The sequence below is a fragment of the Eulemur rufifrons genome, chromosome 7 (genome assembly GCF_041146395.1).
Source record: "Eulemur rufifrons isolate Redbay chromosome 7, OSU_ERuf_1, whole genome shotgun sequence".
NCBI lineage: Eukaryota > Metazoa > Chordata > Mammalia > Primates > Lemuridae > Eulemur > Eulemur rufifrons.
The window spans coordinates 161,238,618-161,253,242 of NC_090989.1; the positions used below are offsets into that span (position 1 = coordinate 161,238,618).

The 14,625-nt window shown below is 36.1% G+C and overlaps 1 protein-coding gene across 1 annotated transcript in view; it reads right to left on the reverse strand.

The window, feature by feature from the left end:
• Positions 1–14,625, reverse strand: part of DNAH12 (dynein axonemal heavy chain 12) — a 162,454-nt gene that overhangs the window by 128,450 nt on the left and 19,379 nt on the right. The window contains exons 11-12 of the mRNA XM_069473730.1: positions 4,130–4,308; positions 246–381 (exon numbers count right to left, since the gene is read on the reverse strand). Coding sequence (XP_069329831.1) covers positions 246–381; positions 4,130–4,308 — 315 coding nt within the window. The remainder of the gene's footprint in view (positions 1–245; positions 382–4,129; positions 4,309–14,625) is intronic.

Here is a 14,625-nt window from a genome sequence, read left to right on the forward strand (position 1 = left end):
AAAAATTAAGTGGAAACCTCTAGAGAAGGAAGGGCGAGAGGGAGAGAAGAACTGTGATCAGAAAGTTATATGCAGAGGCCTTCTGGGTGCTGGCAATAGCCTATTACTTGACCTGGGTGGCGGCAACATACGTGCTCATGTTATAGCTATTTGTTTAACTATATGTTTTATACATCTTCAATACGTATACTATATTTCACAATGAAAAAAAACTGTTCAAAATATGTAAATTAAAAGTTTCTTACCTTGATCCTTGAAATCAACTCTCCAATACCTGTAGTCTGGGCTTTATCTATATAAGCTATCAGATCCATCATCTCTTCTGTCGTCTCAGGGACTTTTAATGCATGCTCTTTAATTGCTTCAAATTCACTGCAAATACTGACACAATACTCTAGTTTATTATGCTTATGGTAATTAATGTGATATACTCAATAGATGTGTTGATATGATTATTATAAAACAAGAATTGTGATATCCTAAAAATAATTGGTTAATTCACTAAGATATCTGAAAATGTCTAAGCTTATCTGATATAACTCAGTATACATGATATATCAATAAAATCTATAAAATTACAGTAATCTTTTCAGATGACGTTATGGCATATTTAAATTTTTTTTAGTGATCTCTTCAACCCTCTTGAATACTCGAATAAGCAGGGTAGCACAGAAAATACTTTAGATCATGCAGCCCTAAATCTGAATCCTGCCTGAGCTGCTACCAACTTTGTGAACTTCACACAAATCTCTGAGGTTAAGTTTCCGTATCTGCAAAATGAAGCTGTTAACATTCATCTTGCTGGATTGCTGTCATGCAATAATGAATGTACAGGGCCTAGCATATAGGATACTCTTATTTACTGGTAACTATAATCATTAATATAATCATTAGTTTAATTATGAATTGTGAAACTTGTGAAACATGACAGTATAGCAATATAAAAAGATCAAACTCTTATACATACTTTTTAAAAATCAATGACTCTCTTAGACTATCCCATATATGTAAGTATAAACCTAGATATCCTTATAGTCACTATTCAACTATAGCTACAGTTCATAGAATATTTTTCCTATATCTTAAAATATCTATATTATCATGCTATTCCCAGAAATATCAGGAAACACAATGTCAAAATGTAAAAACAAAGTATAAAAGAGGTAAGTGATTTTAAAAATAAATTTTAGTTCATAATAAATTTTAGTTCAGAAATTTGGGAAAATATGTGAGAAATTATACTTAGTCATTCATTCATTTAAAAAATAGTTGAGTGCCTATACTTTCCTAAGCAAAGTTCTAAGCATTGTAGATATAGTAGCAAACAAGAACTTGTCCTTATAAAGCTTACATTCAAGCTGAGGAGAGAGACAGAAGCACACAATATATATTAATACGTCAAGTAGTAAAAAGTACTATAAAGAAAAATAAAGCAAGGTAAAGGTAAAAAGAATGATGGCGGGTAGGGAAGGGGCCACTGTCAGGGAAGGTCTTGCTAGAGAGGTGATATTCAAGGTGAGAGAAGAAAAAAAGTAAGTCATGCAAATATGAAGAGAGCTTCCAGGAAGAAAAAAAAACATCGAGGACAGTGGCCCTAGAGGTGGCAATAAGCTTGGCATACTTTAGGAATGGCAAACAGGTCAATACGAATGAATACAAGGAAGAAGACCTAGTATGAAGTTAGAGAGGGGAGCAGGACTCAGGTCATAAAGATTTTACTTTATAGTAAAGTCTCTCTTTTTTTTTTTTTTTTTTTTTTTGAGACAGAGTCTCGCTCTGTTGCCCAGGCTAGAGTGCCGTGGTGTCAGCCTAGCTCACAGCAACCTCAAACTCCTGGGCTCAAGCAATCCTCCTGCCTCAGCCTCCTGAGTAGCTGGGACTACAGGCATGCACCACCATGCCCAGCTAATTTTTTCTATATATATTTTTAGTTGTCCAGCTAATTTCTTTCTATATTTTTTTAGTAGAGACAGGGTCTCGCTCTTGCTCAGGCTGGTCTCGAATTCCTGAGCTCAAATGATCTTCCCGCCTCGGCCTCCCAGAGTGCTAGGATTACAGGCGTGAGCCACTGCGCCCAGTCTATAAAGTCTTGATTATTGGAAATATAGGAGGAGAGCATTAATGTGGATACTGCAAAAAGACAGATGATCCTCCTGGGGATCTGAGTCCCTTGGGGAGAGAGACTTCAGCAAAAGAAAACAAAGCAGGGCCGGGCACGGTGGCTCACGCCTGTAATCCTAGCACTCTGGGAGGCCGAGGTGGGCGGATCGTTTGAGCTCAGGAGTTCGAGACCAGCCTGAGCAAGAGCGAGACCCCATCTCTACTAAAAATAGAAAGAAATTATATGGACAGCTAAAATATATATATATAGAAAAAATTAGCCAGGCATGGTGGTGCATGCCTGTAGTCCCAGCTACTCGGGAGGCTGAGAGAGGAGGATCGCTTGAGCCCAGGAGTTTAAGGTTGCTGTGAGCTAGGCTGACGCCATGGCACTCACTCTAGCCTGGGCAACAGAGTGAGACTCTGTCTCAAAAAAAAAAAAAAAGAAAGAAAACAAAGCAGACAAAACTATGACAGCAAGGTGGTCCAAACAGATGCCAAACTAAACTGTAAAGCAAGCAAATTACTCTTTTAGTGACCTTGTACTTAACCTAGTGGCACACATTTCCTCCTTTGATGTTATCTATCTCAAGTATGAAATTTAAACAGGAATGAATTAAACAATGAACCAGGTGGAGAAAACTGGACAAATTTTCAGCTGCTAATATATCATGCTTTTATAATAAAATATAGTTATTTTTTTGGAAGCAATAAAATTTTTCAGAAAAACTACAGGTATTATAAAAATAAAGACCAAAAAAAAAGTTATATTAAACATAAATAACTTTTGTCGTTGATCTCACTCATGAGGATGGTTAAAACTCTTAAGAAAGGGACAGGATCTAATACTTTAATTTCTTTGATGTCTCTTTATGTAGCACACTTTTATAAAAAGCAGGCCTGATAAACCCTGACTCTCTGACAGTCATATGTGTGTTTATTCATTTAAAAATATTTATTAGGTGCCTATTCTATGCCGGGCAAGGAGCTATATGCTTTACAGGTGCTATTTGTGATCTTAATATTAGTCCTGCAAGGAAGGTGTGATTTTTCATAGTTAACACAGTAGGAAATTGAGGCTCAGGGAAATTAAGTAACTTGCCAAGAGTTATAGAACTAGTTAATGGCACAGTTAGGATTCAAATTCAGGTCTTTCTGATTCCAAAGAATATAATATTTTTCACTTTGCTTCTGGGAAAACAAACATAATAACTAACTATGTGCCAGGAATTGTGATAGGTGCTGTACATACATCAGTTTTAATCTTTATAGAAGTTACAAACTCAGATTCTTTTGGGGCCACGCACGTAACAAATGAGTTAGATAAAAACTGGATGATGAGTTGCTGGAGCACTGGGTGAACAAATCACAGTACACATTCCCTGTCTAAAGAGAAAAGTTGCTTCTTAGCTTCATTTACCACTACAGGCCCAGTCTTCCCAATTTTTAAGAAAAGTAAGAAATATGAAGGGCATGTAAGTGTGTGTGCATGTGTGTGTGTGTGTGTGTGTGTGTATGAACTTCTAATTTTAAAATGTTGATAGCAAATCCAAAATTTGTTTAAACAAAAGAAAACAGCGTGAAACGAGTAAAACACATCTGCGTGACACAACTAGCTAGCAGTCCACTAAATATGAGTCCAATTTTATAGCTATCCTGCAAAGGAAGTATTACTGTCTCTATTTTACAGATAAGAAAAAAAGCTAGGTGATACAACAAGTAAATACTGAGGTCAGGCATGATCCCAGATCTGGCCAATATCACAGAGCATCTATAATCTTTTCATTATTATGCAGCCTGTTTTATTTCAATTTAAAAACAAAATCTTGGGTTGCCTTAAAAACTAGTCTCAAACAGTATCAAACAAAAAGAACTCAGTCTAATGGAACTACAAAGGTACCACAGGAAGCAGCTATGGAGGAAAAGTTGTAAGTACTTATATATTTTAATTTTTTGTTTTTAAACAAGTTATATTAGAAAAATATTTTTTAGTCCTATAATTCTGAGTTTGGGAATTAATTCTACTTACCATTCATTTTCTTTTCTATATTTTGAAGCTATGTCATTTAATAATATGTTTGCAAAGGCTTTTGCTTTATTTGTTAGGCCTGTCTTCAAATCTTCACAATCCAAACGCACCATAGGGTAATGAATCCACTGAGGCAAAAGCATTATTTCTGAAGCAAGACTGAAAAATTTTTCTATAAACTTAAAAAAAGATGTTTAAAAAAATGCTTAGAATTTTCTAATTCATCAGTGATTTGATAGTAGTGTATTGTGTTGAACTTCATAATTATACAAATGCAAACTCATTTCCTTTTGCTAAGTGACTAAAATTTTTTATTGCATAAACCTTTTTTTCACCTATCCTTTCACAAAGGAATTTGCCAATTTACAAGTAAATATTCAGTACAATGTCATTTATAACATCAAAATCTGAACATATCACAAGGTAAAATTTCCCTCAATAATTATTTTTTAAAACTATCCCCAGAGTCAACCCATTTCTCTCTGTTTAGAAATAAACTTATATGATGTGACAATGTGTATAGCTGATAAATATCCACTTTTGCCATCACTGATGCCTCACTAAAGATTTTAATTCAATCGTTAGGAAAAGAAATATAAGGAATTTTTTGGTTTTGGTCAAGATAATCGCGATGGAGAGAAATACTGCGTTCTGCTATGCCAAAGATACAAGATATTAGAATTTATATCAACTTCTTAATAGCCAGACTCTGGGATAATTTTTAAAAATTAGCATAATTTCACAATTATGAAAGAAGAAAAATACAAAACAATATATACTATGATATCTTTCATATAAAATTATCATGGGCAAAACTAAACTAGGAAGGATATATACATAGGTGGTAAAACTATAAAGGAAAGCAAGCAATGTTAGGATAATAGTTACCAATAAAGATGGGAGAAAGTTATAATTTGGGGAGAGCCAAATGGTGGCTTCTGGGGTACAGCAAAGTTCTAATTCTTAACCTACCTGGTTATTACTACCTAAGTTATAATTACCTATCAATCTTTACATATATGCTTTATATATTTTTCTGTATGTTATTTTTCACAATTATATTATTCTTTTTAAAGGAACATTTTAAATATACAAAAGTAGACAAAATGTACCCATGATATGGCTTCAACAATTAGCAATTCATGGCCAATCTTTTTTTTCTCTATTCCCATTATTACTTCCCTGCCCTGTTCTGTTTTTTACACAAATCACAAGCATCACATAAATTCATCTGTGTAGATGTCATAGTTCATAATTTTTAGATTTCCCCCCAAATAGGCATACTAACCATTACAGAATATTAGAAATTGACAAAGAAATGCAAGGACATACTATTAAACATAAAATTTTTAAGTAGTCATAAAACTATACTGAAATTATTACAAAATTATAGAAAATGCCACAGCAAAATACTAGACCTAAGGTAATAATCATTCTGAAATCTACTGAAACGTATATTTGCTCTAGATATTTAGGGCTTATAGGCACTATAGGCACAATAAGTTACAGTTAAACAAACAAAAAAATTAGTTGTTAGCTCACAGAACATTTATTGTGACTATTCTCTGTGTGGCACTGCATTGAGATATATGGTAAAACACAAAGAAACGAGAATACAGTTGGCCTTCATATCCATGGGTTCCACATCAATAGATTCAACCAATGACACGTTGAAAATACTAACAATTAATAATAGGCCCTCCTGTTCATTATGGTGAACATATCTTACTTTACTCAATAAACTTCACCTTGTGCTTGCCTTAAAATAAAATAATAATAATAATACAAAATAACAATACAACAATAAAAAATAATTCAAATAAAAACCAATATAAAAAAAAAACAAAAAAAGAGAAAAAAAGAAAAAAACCAATATGGTATAATAACTATTTACATAGCACTTACATTGTATTAGGTATTATAAATAATTTTAGAGATGATTTAAAGTATATGGACGGATGTGTAGAAGTTATATATAAATACTACACCATTTTATATAAGGGACTCGAGCATCCACAGATCTTGATATATGTGGTGGGGGGGTTTCCTAGAATTGATCCCCCACAACTACAAATGGATGACTGTATATCATCTCTGATTTTGTAGAGGTACTTATGTATTTATGAATTCATAATATAGTTTCATGAACACAAATACCAAATATGGTAAAACATACACATATTAGAAAAAATACATAATCATCTCAATAGATGCAGAAAAAGCTTTAATAAAAGCCCACCGTCTTTCATGATAAAAACACTTATGCTAGGAATAGAAGAGAACATCCTCAACTTGATAAGGCATATCTAGGAAAAATCTATAACTAACATCATACCTAATAGAAAAAAAATTAGCATTTCCCTCTAAGATCAAGAACAAGATAAAGATATCTACAATCACCACTTTTATTCAACATTGTACTAGAAGTACTAGCCCAGGCAATTAGGCAAGAAAAATAAAAGGCATTCAGGTTAGAAATGAAGTAAGACAATTCCTATTGCAAATGGCATGATACTGTATATAGAAAATCCTAAGAAATACACACACACACGCACATACACGCACACATATAAATATGAGAAATAATAAAGGAGTTTGGCAAGGCTGCAGGATAGAAGACCAAGATACAAAAACCAATTATATTTCTAGACACTAAAAATGAACAACCCAAAACTGAAATTCAGAAAACAATTCCATTTACAATAGCTTCAAAAAATAAAATATTTGGGAATAAATCTAACAAAGTAAGTACAAGGCTGCTAAAATGCAGCAGTGTTGGGAAAAAATCAAAAAGCACTAGAAGGTGGGCCAAAATGATGCAAAATAGCCTCCCAGTAACCTCCTAGAAATATGCTCAATATGTTCAAGAAAATAAAGGAAAATATGAATATAATAAGGAGAAAATAAAATTTACCAAAGATAGGGAAACACAGTATCTGAAAGAAAATTTTACTTAGTATGAGTAACAACAGCTTAGTATCAGAGAAGAAAGAATTAATGTACTTAAAATGATGCAAAGAATCCATCCAAAATGAAGCATAAAGAGAAAAAAACTGAAAGCTCTGAACAGAGCCTTCAGTAACCTCTGGAATAATATCAAACAGTCTAATATATATGTAATTGGAATTCCAGAATGGGAATAAGATGGGGACCAATGGGAAAAAAATCAAAGAAATAATGTCTGAATATTTTCCAAGTTTAATTAGAACTATAAACCCACAGACCTAAGAATCTCAACAAACCTCATTCAGAAGAAATATAAAAGAAACAATACCAAAATGCTTCCCAATCAAATAAACAGTAACAAAAAGAAAATCTTAAAAGCAGCCAGATAAAAAAGACATTACACAAAGAAACCCAGGAGAGACTTCCAGCATGACAACATGGGCAGCTCTGTAGACCTGCTCCCCAGTGAAAATAGTGACAAATATTTTAAAAACAAGGATTTAATGCCTCTGGAAATGGTCATAAGGGTATATGAAAAATAAAGAAGCATCTATTTAAATAACATTGATCGGGTGTCAGGCAGATGTGGGTGGGGGAAGGGATGGGTGTATACATACATACTGAGTGCCATGCGCACTGTCCAGGGGATGGACATGCTTGAAGCTCTGACTTGGGGGTGGGGGGGGGCGTGGTCCAAGGGCAATATACGTAACCTAAACTTTTGTACCCCCACAATATGCTGAAATAAGAATAAATTAAATAAATAAATAAGCAGCATCTATTTAAGAAAATCTATGGTAAGAAAAATGAACCTAAACCACTTCTTCTCTACCCTTCCCAGATCAGTCAGTAAGAAAGTGCACTCAAGACTAGTGTACTCAAGAACAAAGGGCTCACTCTCCCCCAAGCTTCCAGCTGGAGGGCTTAATTACTTGTTGCTGAAGCTAAGTTCTGGGTGAGTGTAATTAGGAGGTAGGGGCCCCCTTGTTTCACTCATCCCCCACTCATAAAACAGAGGCTCTTCCTTGGATATACTGCCACTGAGCATACTGGGTACACCATCACACTTACCCTGGCTAGTAAAGTGGTGGTTCCAGACCAAGAGAAGCAGGCCAAAATGACCTCAGGCTACTTCCTGTCCCCCACTCTATTGAGTGTTCAGCTCCTAAAGTGGGAGTGTCCCTCGAGAAAAACATGTCACTATTCCCACTTCTAGTTCCAGAACACTGGCTTAGAGATTTTGCCTGGGAGTAGAGGAGAAGCAAGTCATAAAATAAATAGTTCCTAATATTTTCCCAAAGAAATTGACTTAGTTTGCAATAAAGCACGGAGAAGTTCAAGCCTAAGGGTGTCCTCAAAAACTGGAAGTTCTGGTGGAAGGAAGTTGTGAGGAGATTCAGGGATTTGTTAAAGAAGCAGGCTTGTTTGTGGGAGACAGCCAGGTAAAGAGAATGCTGGGAAGAACCCTCCTGGGGCCAGAAAAAATATCAAACACTGACCTCAGGAACTGATCCATCAAGGGAGCTTGGATTTGATTAAATTAACCAACAGAGCAATTTATACCACCAGAGAATTGTTTAGAACAGTAGAGCACTGTAATCCTAGCACTTTGGGAGGCCGAGGCAGAAGGATTGCTTGAGGCCAAGAGTTGGAGACCAGCCTGAGCAAGAGTGAGACCCCATCTCTACAAAAAATAGAAAAATTAGCTGTGCACGGTGGCTCAAGCCTGTAGTCCCAGATACTCAGGATGCTGAGGCAGGAGGACTGCTTGAGCCCAGGAGTTGGAGGTTGCAGTGGGCTATGATGATGCCACTGCACTCTAGCCTGGGCAAGAGAACAAGACCCTATCTCCAAAACAAAACAAAACAAAAACAATAGAGCAATCAGCCAACAATTAGGAGTCTAACAGCTACGCGTGGCCAAGAAAAGAGAAAAGAGAGCCCTGTTGAAACCACTGTCACTCCAGGATGACTGTGGGAATACCCAAAGCTGTGGTTCCCTAAGGAGCAATGTCAGAGGCTCAACACTAGAGTGGGAGGAGGGGAATAGACATTACTAAAATAATTCACCCAGAGTCACTAAACAAATAAACAAACAAAGGTTCAGATTCCAACAACATATAACGCGGCATATAAAGAAATAGGAAAGTAGGACCCATATCTTGCGAAAAAAGCAGACAACAGAAACTGCTTGTGAGAGCAAACAGAATCATATTTATGAGGGAAAAAATCTTCAAAGTAGCCATTTAAAAATGTTCAAAAAAATTGAAGGATATCATGCTTAAATTAAAGGAAGGTCTGATGATAATGTCTCATCAAATAGAGACTATTAATAAAAAGCTAGAAGTTTTTTTTTTTTAAGAACCAAATGGAAATTCTGCAACTGAAAAAAACAACAACTGAAATGAAAACTTCACTACAATGCAACACATTTTAATCAAAAGAGGAAAGAACTGGCAAACTTGAAGATAAATTGATAGACATTATGCAATCCAAAGAATGTAGGGGAAAAAAAGAAAGAAGAAAACAACAGATCCTTAGATAGATGTGGGAAATGATTAAGTGTATCAACATATTTATAATGGGACTATCATAAGAAGAAAGAAGTAGAAAAAATATTTGAGGACATAATGGTTGAAAATTTTCCAAATTTATGGAAAAATACTAGGCTATGCATACAGACAGCTCAAAGAACTCAACTAGATGAATGCAAAGAAATTCAGAAACAGACACAGAATTGTAAGGTTTTGGGATGGTCAGCACCAGAGAAAAAAAGACGAGCAGAGTTGAAAGGGTTAAGCAAAGAGGCTTTATTGGAGCACTCCAGGGTGAGGGTAACAGGTCCCAAGAGAGGGACCCGGGCGAGGTTCCCAGGTCCCAGGAGATTCCAGGGACTCGAGAATCAGCAGTTGTCTGGGACTGAGGCAAGAGTATTTATATGTGTTCCAGCTAAATGCTTCGAGTTAAATAAGAAAAAAAGAAAAGAACAAAAAACAAACAAACAAACAAAAAAGAGTATTTATATGTGGTGAGGGGCATAAGTGGAGGGTGAGTTGCTTTTTAGGTGCTTATTCAAGTGGATTATCAAGTTCTCAGTAAGCAGGATGTCTCCAGGGTTGGGTAGACAGCGTGGGGGTTGGGTGTGCTGCCAGTCACAGGACGTGGCTGGGCTTTGGTGAGGACAGGTGCTTGTTCAAGCGGAAAAGTGGACCTGACTCACTGCTTAGGGCAGAGGGGTTTGTAGCAGGGGAGGGGGCTATACGGCTCCCCCCAACCTTACAAGAATAATCTTGAAGCAGCAAGAGTAATAAACTGTCAACCAAGAATATTACATTCAGCAAAGCCATAATTCAAAAATGAAAGTAAAAAAAAAACATTCCCAGATAAACAAAAACTGAAAGAATTCGTTGCCAGCAGACCCACTTGTAAGAAATACTAACAAGGTTTCTTCAGGTTGAAAGCAAGTAACTCTAGGTGATAATTCAAATGCACAGGAAAAAACAAAGAGCACTAATAAAGTAAATTATGCAATGATAAAAGACAGTGTAAAGGCATATTTTTCTCTTTTTTCTCTTAACTAATTTGAAAAAGAGTTATATAAAGTAATATGCATATAATGTATTGTTCAGCTCATAACATATAGAAATATACCATATTTGAAACATACTTGCCAAAGGAAAGTACAAAGGAAAAGGTAAAAACAAAGCTGTATTGGGCTAAGGAGAGGACTATAGACAGCAAAGTAATAATTATAACAATGTATTGTTGGTTTTTTAACATTAATATATGAAATATGTATAACAAGAACACCACAAAAAGGAGGGAAAAGGTTTGGGAGTAATATTTATATAACTTACTGGAATCAAGCAAGGTAGCAGAAACCTGAAGCTGTTTAAGTTAGATGCCTATGAAAAACCCTAGAGTAAACACTAAAAAAAAAACTTTTAAAAAATTATTAAAGGGGCCGGGCGCAGTGGCTCACGCCTGTAATCCTAGCACTCTGGGAGGCCGAGGTGGGCGGATCCTTTGAGCTCAGGAGTTCGAGACCAGCCTGAGCAAGAGCGAGACCCCACCTCTACTAAAAATAGAAAGAAATTATATGGACAGCTAAAAATATATATAGAAAAAATTAGCCGGGCATGGTGGCGCATGCCTGTAGTCCCAGCTACTCGGGAGGCTGAGACAGGGGATCGCTTGAGCTCAGGAGTTTGAGGTTGCTGTGAGCTAGGCTGACGCCATGGCACTCACTCTAGCCTGGGCAACAGAGTGAGACTCTGTCTCAAAAAAAAAAAAAAAAAAAAAAATTATTAAAGGAATTTAGATTCCTTATTAGAAAATAACTCAATGCAAAAGAAACCAAAAAAGAAGGAAGAGAGGAACAAAATGACACATAGAAAACAAACAGTTAAATGATAGATGTAAATCCAACTCTATTAAGATTAACATTAAGGGCATGGTGTGGTGGTTCACGCCTGCAATCCTAGCACTCTGGGAGGCCAAAGTGGGAGGAACACTTGAGGCCAGGAGTTCAAGACCAGCCGGAACAAGATCAAGACCCCGTCTCTACAAAAACTAGAAAAATTAACTGGGCATGGTGGCATGTGCCTGTAGTCCCAGCTACTGGGGAGGCTGAGACAGGAGGATCCCTTGAGCCCAGGAGTTTGAGGTTGCAATGAGCTATCATGACACAACTGCACTCTAGCCAGGGTGACAGAGCAAGACTCTGTCTCAAAAAAAAAAAAGATTAACATTAAGCCAGGTGCAGTGGCTAACGCCTATAATCCAAGCACTTTGGGAGGCTGGAGTGAGAGGATCACTTGAGGCCAGGAGTTCAAGGCCAGCCTGGACAACATAGGGACACCCTGTCTCCACAAAAAAATTAGCCAGGTGTACAGGTGTGGTGGAGCACATTTGCAGTGCCAGCAACTGGGGAAACTAAGGCAGGAGAATTGCTTGATCCCAGTAATTCAAAGTTACAGTGAGCTATGATTGAGCCACTGTACTCCAACCTGCATGACAGAGCAAGACCCTATATCTAAAAAAAAAAGAAAAAAAATGATTAAATGATTCAACAATCCAAATAAAAGAAAGAAATTATCAAACAGGATTTAAAAACAAAACAAAGTAAAAAACAAAAAGATTCACTTATATGCTATCTACAGGAGACACACTTTAGATTTAAAAGATACAAATTACAAATAGATGGAAGGTAAATGAATGGAAAGGATATTTTCTTTCTTTTTTTTTTTTTTTTAGAGACAGGGTCTTGCTCAGTCACCCAGGCTGGAGTTCAATGGCATGATCATAGCCCACTGTAGCCTCAAACTCCTGGGCTCAAGTCATCCTCACGCCTCAGACTCCCAAGTAACTGGCACTATATGTGCACACCACTACATCTGGATAATTTTTCTTTCTTTTTTTTCCTTTTTTTTTCTTTTAGAGACGGAGTCTCACTATGTTGCCCAGGCTGGTCTCAAACTCCTGACCTCAAGCAATCCTCCCACCTCAGCCTCCTATAGTGCTGGGATTGCAGGCATGAGCCACGGTGCCTGGCCTGGAAAAAGATGTATCATACAAACAGCAACCACAAGAAACCCTGTATGCCTATGCTATCATCAGAAAAAGTAGACTTTTAAAAAATAGACTTTAAAATTTTACCATAGATAAAGAGAAACATTTTAAAATAATACAAGGTTCTATCCATTAGGAAGATATGACATTTAGATACATATTTGCACCTAACAGAACATAATAAATGACAGAAATGAAGCAAAATAAAAAAAGACAGTTATACAATAGTTGAAGACTTCAATATTCCACTATCAATAATGGATAGAACCAGGCAGAAGATCAACAAAGAACAACACTATAAACAACACAATAAACAACACTATAAACTACCTAAACTAAAAAGACATAGAGATTACTTCACCCAACAGCAATACACTCTTCTGAAGTACACATGAAACATTCTCCAAGACAGACCATATACTAGAGCATAAAACAAACCTTAGTAAATTTAGTACAATAAAAATAGTACAAAGTGTGTTCTCCAACCACAATGACATGAAACTAGAAATCGATAACAGAAAAAAAAAATGGGAAACTTACAAATATGTAGAAAGTAAACAGTACGGTCCTAAATAGCCAATGGGTGAAAAGAAATTCAAGGGGAAATCAAGAAATATTTTGAGATAAATGAAAATGAAGACACAACAGACGAAAATTTATGAGATGCAGCTAAAACAGTGCTTAGATGAAAATACAAAGTGATAAATGCCTATATTAAGAAGAAAGTTTGACCGGGTGCGGGAGCGCATGCCTGTAATCCTAGCACTCTGGGAGCCTGAGGCAGGAGGATCGCTGAGGTCAAGAGTTCGAGACCAGGCTGAGCAAGAGCAAGACTCCATCTCTACTAAAAGTAGAAACAAAAATTAGCCAGGCAACTAAAAATAGAAAAAATTAGCTGGACATAGTGGCTCACGCCTGTAGTCCCAGCTACTTGGGAAGTTGAGACAGGAGGATCACTTGATCCCAGGATTTTGAGGTTGATGTGAGCTAGACTGACACCATAGCACTCTAACCCGGGCAATGGAGTGAGACTCTGTCTCTAAATAAATAAATAAATAAATAAAAGTTCTTAAATCAATAACCTGAATTTCCACCTGAAGACACTGGAAAGAAGAAGAGTATACTAAAACTAAAGCAAGCAGAATGAAGGAAATAATAACAATTAGAGTGGAAATTAAACAGAATATTTCAAAGTAATAGAGAAAAATCAATGAAACCTAAAGCTGTTTCTTTTAAAGATCAACAAACTTTTAACTGCATTGACCAAGAAAAAAGGAAATGACACAAATTACTAGAATTAAAAATAAAAGAGGGGACATTACCAGCATCCTCACAGAAATATAAAGGATTATAAAGGAATACTGTGAACAATAATATGCCAATACATTAGATAACTAGATGAAATATTCAAATTCCTACAAAGACATAGTCTACTGAAATTGACTCAATAAGAAATAAATTATCTGAATAGACCTGTAACAAGTGAATAAATTAAATTAATAATCAAAAAAACTACCCACAAAATCAAAACCAAGATATCTTCACCAATTAATTCTATCAAACATTTAAAGAATTAATACCAATTACTCCTCAAAAATAAATGGAAGACGAGGGAGCAATTCCAAAGTCAAATTTTGAGGCCAGTGTTTCCCTGAAATAAAAAACAGACAAACTCCCTCTACCCCATACACACACATATATTCACAACCTCTTTGGCCTCCTTCCTCAGGGAAGAGCTGGCTGTAGTATTTGTTGGTTTGGTGGATGTTAATACTGTAAATGGCCTGTGTTCAGATTCCTATTTGTGGAGAGGACAGGTACAGGAAAAAGACCCTTCCCTAAAGTCTCCCGGGAGAGATCTTTCTCTCTATATTTAACTGTAACTGATTGAATGCTAGAAGGTTGGAGCTAAAAAATAATAATAATGACTATAACTGAAGGGTAACCCAGGTCTGGGGGACACCTTGGGTCACAGGATAC